This window comes from Calonectris borealis, chromosome 15, assembly GCF_964195595.1.
Source record: "Calonectris borealis chromosome 15, bCalBor7.hap1.2, whole genome shotgun sequence".
Taxonomy (NCBI): domain Eukaryota; kingdom Metazoa; phylum Chordata; class Aves; order Procellariiformes; family Procellariidae; genus Calonectris; species Calonectris borealis.
In genome coordinates this window covers 17053822-17074218 of record NC_134326.1, presented here as the reverse complement: position 1 = coordinate 17074218, position 20397 = coordinate 17053822, and the positions used below count along the sequence as shown (strand labels likewise).

Genomic DNA, 20397 nt, shown 5'->3' with positions numbered 1-20397 from the left:
TGTCAATAACTTCACACATTGTCAGAAACAGATTGCAAGGAAAGAAAGAGGTTTGGTGAGGCAGTAGCTCTCGAAAGATAGAGAACAAAGTGCCACAAAAGTCAGGAATTCAGCTGTACAGTGGTACTTCAAACCAGGGCACGTCTCCTGCCTGGAGTCATGGCGATCACTTCTAGCCAGCGAAGTGAACAGCTACGCATTCTTCAGCCTAGCTGCATCATTACCTTGCAGACGTAAAAGGCACGAAGCAGAGCAGGCAGCTGCGGTGCCCCTGTTCGGAGAGGAACACTAGCGCTGGCCATACTCACCGCAGTAAGGGCTCCCTGTGGCCAAGCCACAGTATTTAAACACCCCGAAGGCTTTGGGCAGGATGCTTCGCCCCCCTCCAGCAAGTGCAGCAAGTGCGGCTGGCCCGATGGGGACGGACGCCTCCCGCGCACGGGGACACAAGCATCCCTAAGGAGATGCCTCCCTCCAAAAAGCACAAGGAGAGGTAAAAATGAATCTAAAAACAACCTCGTGGTTTTAACAGCAGGTTTGTCTCTTAAGAGAAAGCAGAGCTCTCTCTTAATTAAAGAAACAAAGCCTTTAAGAATAAAATTCCAAAGCTTCACTGGTTCCCAGGGCTGCGTGGGTCCCTGGCAAGGTGAAACACATCAGACGTGAGCACAATTTGGAGCAATTTCTGGCAGTTTCTCTCTAAATACAGCTCAGTGCAGACTCCCTCCTCCTGCCTCTGAAGGAGGTCTTTGTCTCACCCTGCACCGCTCTCCTGCTGCTCTGTCATCAGCAGGTCCATCGCTGGATGCGCCTGCCATGCGAGGAGCTGGAGAGCTGGGCAAGGGCAGGTTTGAGTGAAGGAAAAGGGCAAGAGTAAGGCTTGGTGCAGAAGCCCCCAGCAACAGAAACTGCCCCACCTTTCCGCTGGGGACAGGACTTGGCCCCTCAGAGAAAGTCAGATACATAAACCGGGAGGATGGAGCCCGATCTCAGCAAGCCTGGAGAGCTTGCTTTAAACAACGCTCCAGCCGCAGGGGCCGGCGTCTGCCTCCCCGCGGGTCGGATGGGCTCTCGGCCAGAGGAAAGGTGCAGCCAGCACGGCCACGCTCCCGTGGTGCTGGAGCCTGGCCTGGCTGCCACCGCCCTACCGCGCCGGCCAGCACACACAAGACACCGAGACCTCACAATTTGGGCGCGTGGTGAGCTCTGCCAGCGAGGCGCGATCGCACCTCCTGCATCCTCTGCCCACGTAATCCCCACTCCCATCTGCTGCCTCTTCTCCACGGCCATCAGGCGGGGGCTGAGGGACACGGAGCCAGCCCCTGCCATGCCCCCGCGGTTCAGGCCCTGCTGCCGCGCTCCCCTGGTCCGTGCCGCGCCGTCCGCACGCCCGGCAGCACAGGGTCACCGCAGGTGCCAGCTCTCACACCAGCAGGCGCAGCCATGACGGCAAAGGCAGGGGCTTGCGCTGGTGGATGAGAGGTGAGGGCCAGCGGTGGGACAGAGCTCGCCACGCTCGAGCTCCGAGAGCCCAAACCACGCTCTCGTCCAGGCGGCCGGCACCCCTGAGACCCCGAGGATTCGCACAAACGCGGAGGCTTCACACAAGCTCCACGCTGGGAGGTTTTGCCGAATCAAACGCAGGCGATGGGCTCAGCCAGCCCTCTGCGATTCATTTCAAAATGAAATTCATTTTGGTTTATATTGTTCCCCTATCTACAGAAGATTTTATTCTAACACATGGCAGAAGATAAGCTTGCTATTTTGGTTGGTAGTAAAATATACAGGTTGCCGTTAGAAAAGACAGAGCAGAAATTTTAGCAAAATTCTCAGTTCTCAGTCTGGGATTAGACACATCAACCCCCGCGGGACAGCTGCCCAAACCACGAATTGAATTTATTTCTTCTGCCCGGATCACATTTGTGTTTTGAGCTATTTCTGTTTGCAATGAATATTACACCACAGAAACTCTGCGAAGCTCATTGGCCTACTAGGTGAAATCCTGTTGAAATACACATTATCAGTTACTTTGCAAAATTTCTGACTTCTCTTCAGGAAGGATTTTCATAGGTTTCATAGATTTTTCCATGTTTTCATAGAATAACTTTAAGGAACATGTTCACGAGAGCCCCACCTCTCCTGCTTTTGCAGCTCAGGACTGTTGTAGAGGAACCTTGAACTTGTTATACACCAGGCAGGGAAATACCATTTTTTCTGTTTTGCAAATGAACAAAGGAGGAGGAGGGTTGGGTTCTGCCTGGCAGTTGATGTGAGGACAGACCCTAGCCGAAGATGTTGAGGACAGAGTCACGTCATTGTTCGCTCCACTTGACGGTACCGTGGAGGCAAGTGACCTAATCCTGCCATCAGGTCAGTTGAGGAGATGTTCATCACTGCCTTGGGTGGGCCAGAGCCCCCTAAGAAGAAACAGCGATGGAGGTGCCTTTGTGCGAGCGAGGCGAGGATGTCCTCTAGGCTCCTGAGCAGCTCAGGGAGGCGTGAAATTCAAGCGATGGATCTATGAATGATCTATAGAATAACGTCACGGGTTTGCAACTTTAACAACAGACTGACACAGTTATGGAAAGACGAGGCAAAATGCAATTTAGGGAATAAAATTAACTAGAGTTCCCAAGACTCCAAGCAGAGCTAAGATAAATGCAGAAGTCCACAGCTTTGAATTTGTCACATTACCAGCCAATGGCGTTTGAAATGGACACGGTGCTGCTGTCCTGCCGTGCCCTCCGCGTGCCCCTCGCGAGGCCACCCAGCGCTGCCTGCGGCTGCGCACCCAACCGCAGGGACAGTCTCCTGCCTGTGAACCTGCCATGGGAGTTCTACCTGCTTCACCTAACCTGTCCTAAGTACGCTTAACACAGCCCGTCCGTCCCACACACCCTCCCAGCTGCTCCCAGATCAAGGTGGTTTGTCTTTTCTCTCCCTTTTTCCTCCTAATAAGTGCCAAGCCCGGCAAGCAGGAGCAGGTTTACTAGTGGTAATGACAAGCGTATGTGTGTGCAGTCAAGCACATGGGTACGCATGATGGCAAGTGAAGACACAACCAACCGCCTTTAGCTGTGCAGGCTGTTGGCTTCGCAGCTGCTTGTCCCTTGAGAAAGGGGGTCCCAGAAATGCTTGTGAATATTGCTCTGCCCTTCTGCTTCCTCCCACAGGTAAAATACCCCTGGCAGAAAGGGAGAGATTGCTTCTACCTGCCACATAGAAAACCCTCGTGCAAAAAGGGCAACTTGCAGTTTGACTGGTTTTAGCTGTTCAAGGAGATGGTAGGAAAGGCACCAAGTCAAAGCCCTCAACAGCCAGCACCCTTGAGCAACCCAGACAAGCTGTAGAGCAACAATTCTCCCGTCCTGGTGCCGTAAACCACACGGGACATCAGGACTACACAGCCAGAGGGGTCGGGACCAGGATCCCGCATCTGTATTTAACAGACAGACAGTGCTGGTGACAAAGCACTGCGGCTGCGTCTGTATTGTCAGCTACGTGAGTGATGAGGGGATGTGCAGCCCAGGACACTAATGGGCAACCTTCACACAGAAGCTGAGGGCGGCGTTTGGCCCCAAGAACCTAACTTATAGCAAGCCTAATTGCGTATTGCTTTATTTGTAATGAGTTTTAGGCTTTAGAGGCTGAGAATTCCATCTGCAAGAGCAGACTGTTGCAGGATTCAGCTATTAATAGCCACTGGTACACGCTTATTTCCAGCTGAGGGACACGAGGGGGGAGGAGACAACCAGATGGAGATAATGCATTAGGGTGACACAAAGCCAAAAAAAAGGATGATCCACTTCCCCACATCCTCACACACGTCTCAGGCTTGCAGCAGGGAGCAAACAAAGTGTCACATGTGATTAACTTATAAACATCCTAATTAGAAAGTTCTTACGTTAGATCAAGTGTCCACACATGACAAGACTTCACTGTCTCCTCCTAAGAGCCCCGTATAGACAAGGTAACACTGCAGACTTCAGCTCTAGCTTCAAAGCAACATCGCCAAGATCAGTGCTCAGCCTGGAAGTGCACTAATGGGTAAGAATCAGTAAATACGTCTGTAAAACACGAGCAAGAACCCTCATCTCGTTTATTATGTGCTTTGAGACCTGCTAGTGAAGGAGTGCTGGATGAGAACCAGGAGCCACTATTCTCTCGCCGACGTTACAGCCAGATGCGGATTCCCGAGTGCCTGACTCGGGCTGGATCCCCATACCAGTCTCCCAGCAGGGAGTATTGCCACCCGGCAGGCACCACACAGATGGTGAACACTGGACTCTGTTCATCTCGAGACCTGCAGGGAGAAATGGATCTGTCCACCGGGGACAGCCCTGGCTACAAGGTGATCTCTGCGTGGCATCACAAACACAATCTTGGGCAAACTAAACCAGTTAGTGCTACAAGTATTGATCTCTGATTTTATTTTTATGCCCAATGACTAATAAAGGATGCTTCTTCGTTACTTCCATTGCTGAAAAAAGCTTAATAACCTGCTATTAGCTGGAGGCGCTTCATCAGTAACACCAAGCTGCTGTATTTTGCAGGACTCCTAATGAAAATATTACATCAAGGTGTCAAACAGCAGTATGAAATCGGATCCATAACCAAAATGCTCTGTCTGCAGGGAAACTCAGACCTAGCTGGTACTGGGGGAGAGGGGCTTCCAGCTGCACTTTGCTGGATGTGACAAACCAGTAGATACCTTCAGGGTGCCAGCAGCATGACAGCCCGCCTGGCATTGGGCCAGGCTGGCTGAGAGGTGGCTTCCCTCCAGCTTTCTCACTCACACACAGCCTAACACACTTGCTAGCAACAGTCCGGAGACTCCTCACAGCAACTCTCCTCCCTCCCTGCCTCCAACTCTCTCCCACCGCCCAGCCCCCAAGCTGCTTTCTACTCCGACACAAAGAGCACAGCAGATGCGAAAATCACAGGCTCAGAGTGTCATGCAGTACGTTTTCCAGCCTAGCAAAACTCCTGGGACTCACAGGCATTGCCAAGGGTGGTCAGGACCCCATCACTGCACAACTCCATGCTCCGCATGTGGCCGTGTCTCAGTAGACTGAAATCACACTGGTCTGGTGGCTGCCTGAACCCAAAGCCTAGAGATCACAACTACGGCTGGGGTGGAGGGACACCTTCTCCAGAACTTAGCCAAAACTCAGCAGTACGTCACTGTTTAGAGATGCGCAGATCCCCATTTACTCCAGTGTCTTCTAACATAACAACTTTTTGCAGAAGGTAATTGCTGCACAGACACTCACAAGGATTTTGATGGGCCTATGGACTCCGGCTTCTGCCAAGAAACCAGGCAAACAAACCAAGCCACCCCTGGATACCTGCATTACTTGTATCCTCCAGCTGAGAGCGTTACCCCCGAATTGATCTTCACAACCAGAGGCAATCACAAGCAGACATCTGGCATACCACCCCTGCTAGCCAGAAATTTTCAGTGGGGAACCAGTTACAAAGCAACACTGCTCATGCTGTTGTTATAATTAAGAGTCTGTCAGCCTACTGCGACCCAGGCCAAGTTTATTTAGGGATTGTGAGGGACATCTCTCAGAAACCACCTCTCTAATTCTCCCTCTTCCATTCCCCCGACCCCACATAGATGCACGTTTCCACGGACAGCTTGCCAGCAGAGGTCCGAGCAGCTTCCACCTCTGCTGACCCCTCACCTCCAGCAGCAGACCGCATCTCCTGCTCCAAAACAGCAAGGGTCCCAAGTCAGGAGTCACGAAATAATCTGCTCATAACGGAGGCTTCCTCTAACCTGTCAGACAGGTGGAAATCGGTTGATACAGATAGGTTCGGAAAGGAATGAATCTTTTATGTATCTACCTACAAGTGTTCAGAAAATTCAGATTAAATGTTTAGCTCCCTTTTGTTACATCTCATGTGAATTATGCACCCCACTAAAACACTCTGCTTAAGATCATCTCCTGCTGCAGATGGTTGGGCGACAACCTTCCCCCTTCCCTGGACAACCCTGTTGTCTCAGCGGAACAAAGACCAACAACGAAAGCCATTTCGCTCGCTCAGGAAACATCAAGTGTGCCTGATTTTCTCAGTGCAGAGTTCCCATCCTGACATTCGGAGAGCTCATCGGAGCTGTACAGCCCAGTTATCTGCACCTAGGACCCACAACAGTATTTCACAACAGAATATCATGAAGTGCTTCCCTTAAAATGAAGTGGCTAAAGAGAAAGAAATTCTCCGAGCCCCGCACAAGGGAGCTGGGGACGTGTGATGGGCTGAAAGGGCATCTGGGTTGTCCACTGCTCTATCCCAGTTTTATTACAACTTTTAAACCAGAGTAATAGGCAAAGCTGGACACCAGCAGCGTGACCTCTCAACAGACTCCTCAGCACCCAGAAAGCAGGATGGTGACAAAACCAGGTAAAGAGGGAGCTGGGCTCTTCGAGTAGCCCCCCCAGCCATTATAGAGGTTTCCCGTGAGACTGGGAGCAGCAGACACATGCCCCATCTGGAGGCAGGTGCATGGTGGGAGAGCCGGGACTGGTGCTCCCCTCCTGCCTCAAGGGTCACGCCACGCACCCGACTTTCAGGACACCACATCAGGCAGCAAGGGAGCAGGGGCCCCAAGGAAGCAAAGCTCATTTTCTTGCAGGCAGTTTCATGCTGGCTGAACAGCCCCACACCTGCACACTGCAGCTCCCGAGGCATTTTCCATAGGGCTGCCATGCCCCTGAAATGCCGCGCTTAGAGATGGGCGCGCTTCCTGGCAGTAGGTTTTTGCGGGAGCTGCACCATGAACACGGGAGTACAAGCAGTTAGTGTTCTGTACCGTGCAACTGAGCAAGTTTAATGGGTAGGAGCCAGGTGTTAAACAAGCTACAGCCCCCCCCCGACGCCGGTCGGCATCTGGCACCCATCAGTCTGAGCTCTGCGGTGAGACAGATTCATCAGTGTGCACTGTAAACAACGCAAGGTGGAAGGACCAGCTCCTCTGCACTCCTCTGACCTCCCTCCTCTTCTCCCTTGGTAAAATTTACTCAGCCTGCAAGTGAAGCAATCTGTCATCCCAGCTAATGTTGCTCATCAGCTGCTAACTGCTACGAGACTGGCGGCAGAAATGAATTGTCAATAGCTAGTACTCAATGCTTGGTCAAACGCCTGTGTTCGTCAGACAGGTTGCTTTTCATCAGAGTCAGATTGCTTTTTCTTTACTCACAGAGCTAACAAAGGGAATGCAAGGAAATGCCTAATGATTCACCACCGAGGCTGCACTGCTCATTTTGGGACTGCCCGGTGACACGGCAGCACGCGGGCAGGATCCAAGCCTGGCAAGGCAGGCAGCACCAACGCGGTAAGGCAGCTGGGCGCTGACCAAGAGACACCCGGAGCATCCGGCACTGGGCACGAAGTGCCAGTCCGAAGCTGGCTGTCACCGCACGCTGCTGCTGCGGGACGTCACTCCATCCCTGAAGGAGGAGAGAGTGCCAGGGCTGGGTGAGGGCAGGGCTTTACCCAAAGAGGTGCTGACTGCAAGGCCACACCGGCTTAGCTCATGCGTTAAATAACAACTGAAATATGTTTATCTTGCTATCAATGTGTGTGTCACTGAGGACCTTATATCAAGAATGAAAACACCAAGATGAACCTTAAAAAAAACAGCGGTCTCCCAAAGTCTACAAAGGCTTGGAAAAGAGCATATTCGGGAAGCCACATGTGTGGGCTGGGCTCACTGAAGCTGCAGCTGAAACAGTGGCTGTTTCAGGATCCGGGGCTTCGTCCGCTCCCGTACTTCTTGGGGAGCTTGTTATCAGCATTTTGGATAGTTTCCACTTTGATACGCCTGCATTAAAATGAGTTGCAGATCAAACCAGGCAGCCAACAGAATTTTTAAATTAAACTACAAAATAATTTAAAAACCCCTTTGAGGATGTTATCACAGGGTTAACACCCACTCTGGCTTCAGATAATATAGCAGCAATAAATGGTAATGTGCACTATGGAACATGATTTATTTTTGCTGAGCAGGCTTGGCATCTATAAATCTCAACACTCTTAACATTTAAAGTTGTTATTCCAGTGACAAAATAGACATGAGGGAGATAACAGTCTTTATCTCCATTAACGTTTTATTGTTATTCAGAGAATATGGATACGGACTGATCCAAGGGTAGGAAAATCACAGCAATTTGTTTGCGTACTCGGGAAGCTGAGATAATGGTCGTGTTTTATGACTGCACTAGGGAATCAACTGAAATGCAGGAACGAGAAGATCGAAATGGGAGATTAGTTGTCTATTTTGGTTTCTGGTTTCTATTTCTGTTACCTTTCCATTCACAGGATCTGCTTTAGCACAGCATTAGGAGAGACGGTCCATTGCACGCTGTTGAACAGCTGACTCGCTGCATATGAGCAAGCAAGGAAACAGTTTTGAAAGGAAACAAAAAGGCTGCAGAACAATTCTGTAGAATGCAGACAAACAGAGTTGCAACGGAGGCAGGATCTTTCTGGATACACCAGCCGCCTGGAAACTCTCTGCTCTCTCCCCCAGCCCTGCTGCCTGGACTCCTGTGATTCCTGCAGCCCCCCACGAGGTTGCAATAAAAAACCCCTAACCTGTTTGGCATTTTTCTTTCTTCCCAAGGTACATATCGCACCTCAAAGTACATCCTTTGTAAGCTGACCCTGAAACAAAGTGAGCTGAAGCTGCGGTGAGGGCTTGATTGCAGGAGGCTTAAGCAGTTAAAGACAAAAAACCAAAACAAAACAGAAAAACCACACAAATCGCACAGCCACCTGCCTGGCCCTGGGACCTGCTGTGCCAGGGAGGGCTACGCTTCCCACTCCCAAGCATCGCCTCCCACGTAGAAACAGCCTGTGAGTTGCAGCCCCATCCATCCCTCCTGGCAATTGTCACTCGCGTTCACTGCACGCTAAAAGGCAACAGAAGTATCGTGGGCCGCCCCTCAGCAGGCAGCTGTATTCCCGCTCGAGGGCTGCTCCACCTCCGAACTCCCCGGGCCGAGCACTTCTCGGGAGGTCTCACGCTGACCCAGAGCAGGTATGACACCGAGGAGGGGCGGCCGCTTTGGGATTTCCTTCACACGCGCCCAGCTGAGTTCTGGGCAGGGACCAAGCCGCTCCTCTCACAAATTCGGCAGAGCTTCCATCCCTGGGCAACTTCCCGGGGCATCCTCCAGCGTGAGCAGGGACAGGTAGCTCCTCCACCAGCCAGCATGAGCACTTGCAACAGAAACCCAGGTCTGAAACAGGCCAGCCCTGCATGGATTCAGAGGACCGCATCACCGCATGGATTCAGAGGACCAAAGAGCTTAGGACAAGCTTGAACTTGACACAGGGAAGGCGTAAAGTCTGCACTGCTCACGGAAAACACCCAGGTTATAGAAAAGCCTCAACAAAAAGGCAAAGCTATCATGAAGGGTGCTACCTCAGTTTGTTTCACGTGCCTGTCACCTTACTCTGCTTGCCCACGCTGTGCCTAGCAGGCAGAGGGGCTGCAGCTCATTCAGGTCAGGAGCCGTCTGCCGTATTCGATTGTCGAGGGCAAAGCAAAAAACCATCCCAACTCAGTTAACTGCTGGATGAAACTGCAAACCTGATGGGGAACGACACAAGGATGTCAAGGACGACAACAGCGCCCAGGACTCCCTTCGCTCACTGCCACACCGAGCAAGATCCCACTAATTTGTGCCTCCACGCTGGAGCGATACAAAGGCCAGCGGCATGGTGCAAGAGGAGCACTACCATTCCCCACTCCGACCATGGCTGCAGCTGCTACGGGAGAACAAAACCGCTCAAAGACCCTTCAAATGTTTCCCCTCAAGAAATCAGGCTCACAATGTATCAGGAGAAAAATAACAACTGGTGCTGGAACAACTGCTCTGAATAGAGACATTGACTCTAACAGCTCAATTATGCCTTTATTGGGGAGGGCGGCAGGGACGCAAGCTGTGCACAGCGTTTCTGACAACGTACCAACACCACGCCGAGTGTCTCCGCATCTGGGCTCCGGCGCCCAGGCGCTGGGGCAGGATGGCCACGGTTGCACCTCACCCCTTCCAGCAGCGCTGGGGCCAGGCGTGCTCTGCCCCGGCTCGCCAGCTCCTGGGCACGGCAGCGCCTGTCCCCTAACTCACAGGGACTTTGGGAAGGCCGTGAGGAGGAGCTCAGGTGCCATTGCACAGAGCTGCCGGGTATCCGGGAGTCACGGCAGCACCACACAGAGATGCCAAGATGAGAAGTCAGTGGGTGTTTTGGTGTTTACTCACCAGCTCCAGACAGACCTGCTGTGCAGCAGCTCCGCTGTCGCTGGGCGCCCCGGATCCCCACTCCAGCCCCACGGCAGCGGGCGCCTGCGCGGCACTGCCCGGTACGCTCCCTGCGGTACCCGAGCTCTGCGCCAGCCACGGCTGCAGCTGGGGCTTTGTGCCTGCTCAGCACATCGGCGTAAGCGCTTCCAGCTCCCGGTCGCAGCCGCACAGCCGAGATCGGGAGGAGCAGGGAGGAAGCAGCTGCTATTTTTAACCTGCCTGATCAGCATCCTGCCACGTCAACACGCCTCAGCTCTGCTACGTGTGCGTGGTTCTGTGGGTCTCACCTCTGCACAAGCCAGCACACACCTCTCACGGCGGTTATAGGAGTCACCAGCCCACACCAGTGGCATTTCCAGCAACCCCAGCAGCTGGGACTTACATTCTCAAAGGATCTCTTCCACAAATCTTTATTCCCACAGCTGACCACCACTAAGCCCCCTGGCAGGGGTACGCCTCTGCTCTAACTCCCGGAGTTCAGGGTAGCTGATGATTACCTGGTCTACCATGGCATTTGCCATTATGCCCTACTGCCTACTGACTTTCCAGGCACAGGATCTTGCCAGCTGTTTGGGGAGGAGGCGTTAGGGATTTGGCAGAGCCCTGCAGACTCTTGTTCACACAAGCTACCACAAGAACCTTGCCAGGACCAAGGCCGTACTGGGTGAAATCAAAAGCACGTCCAGCCCAGTATCCCATCTCCAGGGGGACAACAGGAGATGCACACAAACAGGGAAACCACATAACGTGTTTCCACTAATATTCTCCCACCCTCTAACAATGTTCAGCTCAGGGTGTTCAGCTCTGAGCCAGAGGTGGTCCCTCTGTGTTTAGTGAACCTTGGCAGCTTTCATGACCTTGTCCAGTCTCTTCTTGCAGATGCTAAAAGATCACAAGGGTTGACTATCCCATGGGAAAGTTTCCCAAGTCTGCCCCCCTTCACATGACTGCTGCTCCGCCAGACCTTCAGAAGTTTCCCCACCGGAGCTCCCTATGCCTCTGCCCCGCGTGGCCCAAGGAGACCCCTGCCACCACACGCAGCCCCACGCACACACCCATGGCTGCAGGACAGAGCAGGAGCGCAAAACACTTTGCATCACCTGCCAGCCTCCTCGCAGCTGGCAGCACAAGCGCAACAAGGTCGCTCTGACCCGGAAAGATCACCCCAAGTGCCCAACGAGCTCTCTGATGAGACACCAGTGGTCTGTGGAGACCAGGTATCACCGCAGGAGCTGGCTGAGGAGCAAGCACATCCAAGGGGAGGCACAAAATGGAGGTAGGCACAGAGGGGATGGGAAGGCAGGGGCATAGGGAAAGCCACTGTGTCACCTCTGGGGCCTCCACCACCACTTCACCGAGTCCCACAATCCCTTGTGGGATTGAGAAACCTGAGGATCGGGCTGTCCTGTGCTGGCACCCCAAGGCTCACCGTGCCAGCACCACAGCGTGCCCCAGGGCCCCGGGCTCGAGGGAAAGAGTGGTGTTGGGTTTCGACCTGATGCAGCTGGTCCCCAGAGCAGATGGACCCCTACAGGGACTGGGGCAATGTTGGGTTTTAAGGCCAGACCACTCCACCTTGCTGTTGGTGCCTGCTGGGAGCGACTTGGCTTTCCCCAGCATCAGAGCAGGAGCAGGTCCTGACGTGGTCCTCGCACAAAGATGGGGAGGGGGAGTCGCCAAGCCCCGTCCCCTGCAGATGGGTACGAGCCCTGCAGATGCCATCACCAGTGACCAGGTGCTCTCACAGCCCATCTGCAGTGGGTTGGAGTTGCATCATTACCTGCTCCTGGTCCTCTCAGTAATCCCTAGATTACAGAGTCCCCAGGCACATCTATTCTCTCATTAATCCCTGGATTAAAGTATCCCCAAGTAGGCTTTGACGCAGTACACTACAAATGGCTGAGTTACACTGCTCTGCTCGCAGTGATCCCCAGATTAGACAGAAGGAGACGTGTCCGTGGGTCCTTCCGACCCAGCTGGAGCACAGGCTCAGGGAGAGGAAAGGAGGTCTAAACATAGTACATGTATATAAATAAAAAGCATAAAGGATGGGACTCTGTTTCATAATCAAAGTACTTATGTGATAAAACAACTTCAAGGAGGTTCCCAGATTAATTAAATCCCAATCCAGATGATCCCCATACAGCAACTCACATCATTCACAATAACAAAAATACCCAACAGCTCTCACCCTGAACCCAGGGCTGGGGGAAAACACCTCACTTCATGCTTCTCTGGGGACTACACACAGGTCTCAAAAAAAGTCCCCGTCGCTTTAGCGACAGAGCTCTTAGCAAACTGACCCGGAAAGTGAAAAAGCTTTCAGGGACCCAGCGCAGCACAACCTAAGCTGTGGGTTATGTACAGCCCCAGGCTTTTTCTGAAACTCTGCCCGTGTAACCCCCGGGGCAGGTGGGATGGGAAAGCCCCCGGGCAGTGAACACACACCCAGCTACCCGAGGAAATTGTGACCAACTGGTCAGGTTTTAATCTCTCCCCAAAACAGAACAAAAGAGGCTAAACTTGTCCTCTGCCATATGCAGCGGCTGCTTACACATCCGATGGCTCCCAGGTACCCAAAGGCCCTGACGAGGTGCTGGTGGGGGGACTCCCACAGCCATGTCCCCAGTGTTGGAGCAGAGGGGGACCGGCATCAGAGCTCCTTCCTGCAGCACGACGGCAGGGCCGGGATAAAGACAGGATGGGAATGACTGAGAGAGGCAAGGGGGTTACAGCTGGAAGTAACAAGATTAAACTAGGAAAAGGAAATGAAGGCTTAATGATAGATTTCTTAGCAGCAAAATCTATTCAGTTTGGGAAACACTCCTCAAGGAGATTAAAGACTCGCTGGGGCATCAGCCAGTGCCCCAGGAAAAGAGGCACATGGGGAGCAGCTGTGTGGTGGCCGGGGAGCGGCTGCAGGGCATTGTGGCCTTCCCGCCCAGTGGCAGCCTGCGCGTCCCCGAGGCCACACAGCCCCAGCAGGGTCAGCCCCGCGCCCCGTTGGGGAGACGCTCCCTTGGCAGAGCCAGCGGGACACAGGGACACCCCACTGGGGGGAGGGGGGGACCAGGATGGTCCCAGGCCACGGCTGGCCCCACAGCAGGCCCACGCCATGGCTATGGGACGAGAGTCCTCCTGAGGGTCCTCCTCCAACAGCATAACCACCTGGCCATGGGCCGCCTTCCCGAGTGGCCACAGGCGAGGCCACCGCTCCTCCTCCAAGTGCTTTGCTGGGAACCGTGGGTGCCAGGGAAGCACCCATGCCTGTATCGCCTACAGCCATCCTCGGGCCTGGGGCCATTTGCGCTACGATGTTTACAACCGAAGTGCACACCCCGAAATGCACACCCCACCCTGAGACTGCTCCTGGTGCCTGCCGCAGGGCAGGAGCAGCCCTCCCCGGAGCAGCTCTGTGGCACCTGGGGCGCAGGGCACCCATCACGCCCCGTGAGATTTTCCTGTCCGTTGTACCAAACCGGCAGGAAGGCATATGTCTCCATGCAAAAGGGTCACCCAGCCGTGGCTATGGTAGGGCCAAGCTCTGCAGGCTCTCTGCGCGGAGCCCAGGATGCCCTGCAGCATCAGAAGGGGGTGGGGACAGAGCTGGAGAGACGGGAGAATCCCGTCCCCGCCAAGGCGGGACGTGCACAGCGGCCCTGCTCCCAGCCAAGCTTGCAGGTGGTGGACAGACGGCGCCAGCCTGGCCCCGGCCCCAAGCCAGCCCTGCCGCCATACCCACCTGCCCCAGGAGGGACCCACCTCCCCAGGCTAACATGGCACTCAGCATCCCTCCTCTCTCGAAGACCCTGCCCTGCAATGGAGCGGGTGTCTACAGATATGAAACACCCTCGTTCTTCAGGCATTGTCCCGCTGGGCTGAGCCATGACGGCCACCGCTCCTGTCCCACCCGAATCTGCTGAGCACACGGGCTCGGTCATGACTGTCACTCATCAGGGCAGGGAGCGCAGAAAGGGGTGTTCATGCTGTTCCTCCTTTGTTTGGAGGTATTTACCCAACTATAAGCCACCAAGAAGACTCTGAGACTTGCGAGGTGGACAGCAATGCTACACAAAAAGATCACACCCACAGCTTGAAGACTTCAGGAGATGGGAGTTTTGGGGCAAGCTACTGGAAATGGGCCAACTTTAGGGGGGAGTGAAGGGCCCTTCAACATCTCTAGCAAGCACATCTAAAAGTGGAAGGTACTCAAAAGGTTTGCGTGTATTCAAATAGTCCCAATTTGTCCTACTTTTGACTGGGTGTTCAGCAGAATTGCAAATGAAGATGGATTTATGCAGCAGAACAAACCAAGCATATTTTATGAACATTTTTCACGTGAGACCTGCCGTTCTGGGGCAGCGCGGGGAGGTCTGAACAGCGAACAACCTCGCTGGCATCGCCCTGGAACCAGCTTACCCAGCTCCTTGCGCCAGGGTGAACTCTGCGACACCACCCCCGGGGATGGGCATTGCATCTCAGCAACTTAATATTCCCTGGCAACTAAAGTCAAATTAGCACAATGGCTGCATTTCCTTCATTAGCAGTACTTCTGAGCACCACAGAAGAACCAGGCATTCAAGTATGTGCTTTTGAAATACCATCCTCACCCCGCATTTGCATAAAAATACCAGACCTATTTAAGTGACAACACTTTACTAAACCACATTACATAACCCATTTGTTCCCTCAGTTGACATACCAGAGACACCTTCATTTCCAAAGCAAGTCTTCACCTTCTGAACAGGCTTTGGAAGAATATTTTTTTTAAAACAGACGACAGGTTACCAACCACATCGTTTTAGGCATACGCTGCTTTCACATGTAGAAAAAATAAAACTGAATTATCTTCCTTCGTTTTTTTCCGCACTAGCAAGATCTACCATTTCAAAGTACATTCAGCCTTCCTCTAACAGAACAACTCCATGGAGAATCACAAGTCCTAAACAGCACAAGGTGAAGAGAAACTCCCAGCTGATACGCAGCCATTAAGCACTCTCACGTACCTCCTCCAGCCCCGCCACAGCAATGGGGATCACCCTGGCTTAGTCGGTTACCTACTGCACAAACACTTCTGGCTATTTCATTTCCACAGAGAGGTTTGCTATAGTTTTCTAGTACGCTGCACAAGGCTCTTCTGAAAAAGCCAGCTTACAGCTTGGGGAAACTCACCACAGATTACTAGATGGACTGGATCTTATCACTGAAACCTCGGGCTGGAAAATCCCCAGACCTCCCGGTGTCACCAGCTGAAATCACTGCAGGCTCCTCTCAACCCTCCATCCTTCCCGACCAGGAAAACCGAGTTCTCAGCAAGACACGACAGGGCAGCTACCTTCCCATTTTTTATTTGCTGGCTGCTGCAGCTGCCTTTATAATGCAGCAACAGCAAACTCATCCTTTGACGGACCACAGCACAAGGCGATGTGAGCCAGGCGACTGGGAAATACGGGAGCTCAGCCCCATCCTGGCCGCACCACGCTCCGGGAAGCACCTCGTGCCATCCCTCCCAGCAGAAACATCCCTCCACCCCTGTGCTGGCAAACTGGCTGTGAAGAAGCCAGCGTGGCCTCTGTGTGTCCACCTGCCACCTGGCCCCACAGCGTGAGACATGCCAAAGAGAGCAGCGAAGCGAGGGATGCACCGGGGCGTCACCTCCCCTGCCTCTGGGGCTTGTCAATGCCGAGCACTTATGTTTCAGTTACACACAAGCAACACGAACTTGCACATGATCATCACCAAGCATCCAAAGCTTTCCATTACTATATTAAGCTGAAGATTTTCCCACTAGATAAACCCTCCTTTAGCCATGTGCTGGAGTTATAAAATTCTCAAAGTCTGGTCCTATGCTGGCTTCCTCTAGAACCTTAGGAGAATTAAACAGTAAGGGAAAGCCTTTTCAGCTATTAATTAAGCTATTAATAAGCCTGTTCAGACTCTCTGGTGTGGAGTCTGTTTTTTGAAGTTTTATGCAAGGGGTCGGTGCTACTGGGAGGGATGGTGGGGATTCGGTTTTGCTTTACAGCAGCTGCATTTTCCTCCTGAGATAAGGGAGCAAAAGGAGGTTGTGATGGAGCTGATCTGAAGTCAACAGCTCTTCGGCTGTCAGTAAGGACAGCAGAAGCAGCCGCTGCCCTGTCCCCATCCCTTCTTCACCACCTCCGCTGGTGGAGCCTGCCTCTTTGTGGCAGGCTGCAGCGTCATGTGCAGTCTGCAGCTCACTTTCCGATGCCTGAACTGAACATGGCCACACCGTCTCCTCCACTCCCCGAGCCATTACGGGAAATCGTGTTCAAATGCACCCATAAGCTTAGCCAGGGCTGTGACATTATGCATGTCTAACAGTTTTGGCATCTCCTCGCCTCTGCAACACACAAGTCAGAATACGTATTTCCTCCTGCAGAGGCTTGTAGGAAAAACAGCCCTGAGACAACTATTTAATTTCTGTAACAAGAATTGCACTAGTATTTGCGATATTTCCTAACCTCGTGAATACAGCTACAGTCACCGGCTACCTGCGGAAGCCACTAATGCAGTCATAAGATAATGAAGCATATTTCGAAGTCACGGCCGCCCGCATCCCTCCAGCTGCCAGTGAGCCCACCAGCCGCGCTCGGCCCTGGCAGGGCAGCGGCAGCGGCCCCGCTGGCTCCGCTCCGGTGGGGAAGGGGCGGCGGACGGGGCTGGGCTCTCACCGCTCCCGCCGGCCGCCCCAGGCATCGGAGGAGTCCAGCGACGGGCGAGGGCGCTGGGGCTCCCCGGGGCGGGGCAGGTGGGGCTGGGGAGGCTCGGCCCTGACCCGCTTCGGCACCCCGGCCGGGAGATGCGGGGCTCCGGACACCCCGGGGGGTCCGGGCTGCGCGCCCAGGGCGCTACGGGCGGCTCTCGTTCTCCGGCTCGGCGGCGGCCGCGGCAGCGACGAGCCGGGTACCGAGCGGCTGCCCCCGCGCCCGCCGAGGGACCAGCCCGGCTGAGTGCCGCGGCCCCAGCGTGCGGGGGGCCGGATCCCCGCAAGCCCGGCTCAGGGGAGCCCACCCCGGCGGGGGGCGGTGGGAATCCAGCGGGTCCGGCGCTGCTGAGTCACCAGAGCGGATCAGCCGCACGGCGCAGCCCGCACAGACCCTCCGCGACCCCCGCGCCGCCCCCGGCCCGGCCCAGTCCGGCCCGGCCGGCGAGGAGCGGTGCCCGGCTCCGGCTCCCGCAGCGGCCCCGCCAGCGCGGCCAGGGGCGCGGGGAGCCGCAGGGGAAGATACGGGGCGTGCGGGCGGGGGCCAGGGGCTGGCGCGGAGCGGCCCCCACCTGCTGCGGGCGGGCAGGGGCTGCCGCCGCCACCGGCCCGGCAGCACTCGCTCACCTTCCGTGGCATAGCTGTGGTCTCGCAGGAAACTGCTGCTGATCTTGCGGGTCTCAACGTCCTCCTCCATTGACGGCGGGCTGGCGGGCGCGGGGCGTCAGCAGCCGCAGCCGCGGATCCATCATCCCCCCCCCCCCCCCGCGCCCTGCTCCGCGGCGGCCGGCCGCGAAATGCGGCGGCGGCGGGGGGAGCGCAGGGGCGGCGGAGCCCGTTGGCTCCTCCCATACGGCACGGCTCGGCACGGCTCGGCGCCGCCGCCGTGCTCCGCCCGCCCCGTCGGGCACGGCGCGTCCCGGGCGGGCGGAGCGCAACGCTGGCGCTGCCCCTGCCCCTGCCCCTGCGATGCTCCTGCCCGGGGACGTACCTGCCCCCGGGGGATGTTCCTGCTTGGGGATGCTCCTGCCTGGGGATGCTCCTGCCCGGGGACGCCCCTGCCCCTGAGGGACGCGCCTGCCCCCGGGGAAGCTCATGCCTGAAGGAGTGCTGCTCCCCGAGCTGCCCGCCCCGAACACAAGAACACAGTCGCGGTCTGACACCAGGCCCTTTTTTGGCAAAGAAAGAGCCACAGCATGTAAACACCGGGTGTCCTGGGACAGGGGATGCAGCAAGGGCCATGGGGGTAGCCATGCCAGCAGCGATAAGGAGGTGTGCGCCCATGGGTGCCTCTCCCAGGCTTGCCCCATCTCAGCTGTGGAAGGGGGTAGGGATGCTCGGTGGTTTATGGCTGTGAAGGTCAGTGCGGGTAGGGGGATCAGTGACATCCGAGGAAGAGCACAAGCACAGGGAATATGGGGGAAGGCAGGGCTCTCCTTTTCAAGGCACATCTCTGAAAGGACAGGCTGTATTCTGGACATGTCATCTGGTGCATGCCAAAGGGAAACAATTACTCTTTGGGAGGGTTTTGTGTCTTGATAGAGTCCAGGAAGAAATAAGCCTTGGCACTGACTGAGCCACTGGCAGACACAGAGAAGAAACTCACGGGGGGCAAGTTCCCCCAGCTCCACTTCTGTTAGCTCTTGCACCTGAAGTTGGAGGTAAAACCCAACCGCAGTGTCAGGACACAAGACGTCCCCAGCCAGGCAGCAATGTGCGCCCTGGGCAGAGCGGAGGGGGACAGGCACGACTCCACGCTCTCACGCCAGCGCCACAACCGAGCCGCAGTGTCCCCTCTGCCCCCCGCTCTCCTCCACCCTTCAGATGGCTGCTGAAGGGAAACGGGCACACAGACACAGCCTGGGGTCCGACCCGGGCCTGCACCCCAGGGCGCACCCCTGCCCCGCCGTCCAGACCCACCTCAGCAGCACCTTGGTAACAGCAGAGCCCTCGCTCTGTCCAGGATTGTCATCGGTGCTGAGCGCTGGCTGGCTGCAGCAAGGGAGCCGGGCACACACGGGCACAGGCCCCACGACCCCTCTGCGCTGCGTGCCCACCTGCCAGTGAGCCCAGTGCCCCCCGAGCCCCCCGCAATGTAGGGCTGGGGTCAGCTGCAGGAACCGTGGAGCTCAACAGGAGCTGTCTTGACAGCTCAGTGCCACATCAGCCAGGAGCGTTATTGTTACTGGGACCAGAGGGGAAATAAGGGATGCAGACGGAATGGACAAAGATGCTGGATAACACTGTAAATACAGTGGTGCGCTGCAGCTCCATTTCCTCTCCTAACTGTAGTATCATAATTAAAATCTCATTGGCAAGGTGCAAGATTTTACATCCTACGTTATTATTTTGCTGAGATCGCACTGCCTCCTTGGGAGCTGCTTATTTCAGGGGAAGCACGGGAGATAGCATCTCTGAGCGAGAAGGCTCAAGGACTCCAGCACATCCAGTATGCACATCTTGTGGACAAGGCGCTCCATTCCGCCGCACCACTGCACGCCTTTTGGAGGAGCGTGTGGATCCTTTCAGGCAAGAGGAAAGAGAGAGGGAAAGCTCCTTCTGCCCCATGTCGTGACCTTGTGAAGAAAGGTGAATTCCCAGGCTCTCAGCTGCCCGCCTCCCCAGGATGTTTTTTACATGCTGTCACGTGGAGGTTGATATAAGGCATGGTAAAACTGCACCTTGCAGAACTCTGGCACTTACTCATACGCATATATAACTTCAAGGATTTGTCAGTCAACCACATCACATCACAGGCCATTCATTAATACGGGGATTACTGATGTGACAAGCCAGAAGCATTCATCAGACAGGCATGAGCCTGAAGTCTCCATGCCCAAAGCCTTCACTGAATTATTGTGGAATGTGAGTTTCTTGCTATAATCACCAGGCACATGTTTAAGTTAAGCAAACACATTCTATTTGTGGCTGACGCTGCTCTTGGTTGCAGCGGGCAAGATCCACAGGTTAGTCTGAATTCACTCAATGTGACGAGGCACAAGACCTGGCCATGGTTTCATGGCAAAGTGCAGACATGTATTTACCGACGCTCTCTTGCAGGCCAGAAAGAGTCACAGCAATAACATCATGCTTTAAAAATAACTTTTGTGTTGCTGGTAGCTCCTTGTACACGCTATAGCGCACGGGACCGGAGCTGAACACGGCACAGCAGGACTCAGAACTGCTGCTGGCTCTGGGCAAGTCAACTGATACCTCGTGCTTGTAGTCTCTTGTCTCCAAAGGGAAGGGAAGGGTACGGATGTCCCGCAGGAAAAGAGAGAAGGAAAACAAAGGTTAAAACCAAACCAAAACACTACACCCAGGAATCAGATTACCTCTGCCTACGATGTG

At 54.8% G+C, this 20397-nt stretch overlaps 1 protein-coding gene across 4 annotated transcripts in view; it reads right to left on the bottom strand.

Annotated features, from left to right (window-relative positions):
- The window catches only part of PPP2R2B (protein phosphatase 2 regulatory subunit Bbeta), a 115838-nt gene that overhangs the window by 55754 nt on the left and 39687 nt on the right, over nt 1-20397 (bottom strand). The window contains exon 1 of one of the 4 annotated variants that reach the window (XM_075164436.1): nt 17674-17915. The exons of the other annotated variants lie outside the window; for them this stretch is intronic. Within the exon in view, the coding sequence (XP_075020537.1) occupies nt 17674-17743 (70 nt within the window). The 5' untranslated portion in view covers nt 17744-17915. Of the gene's footprint in view, nt 1-17673; nt 17916-20397 lie in introns of those variants that run through there. 4 annotated transcript variants of the gene reach the window in all.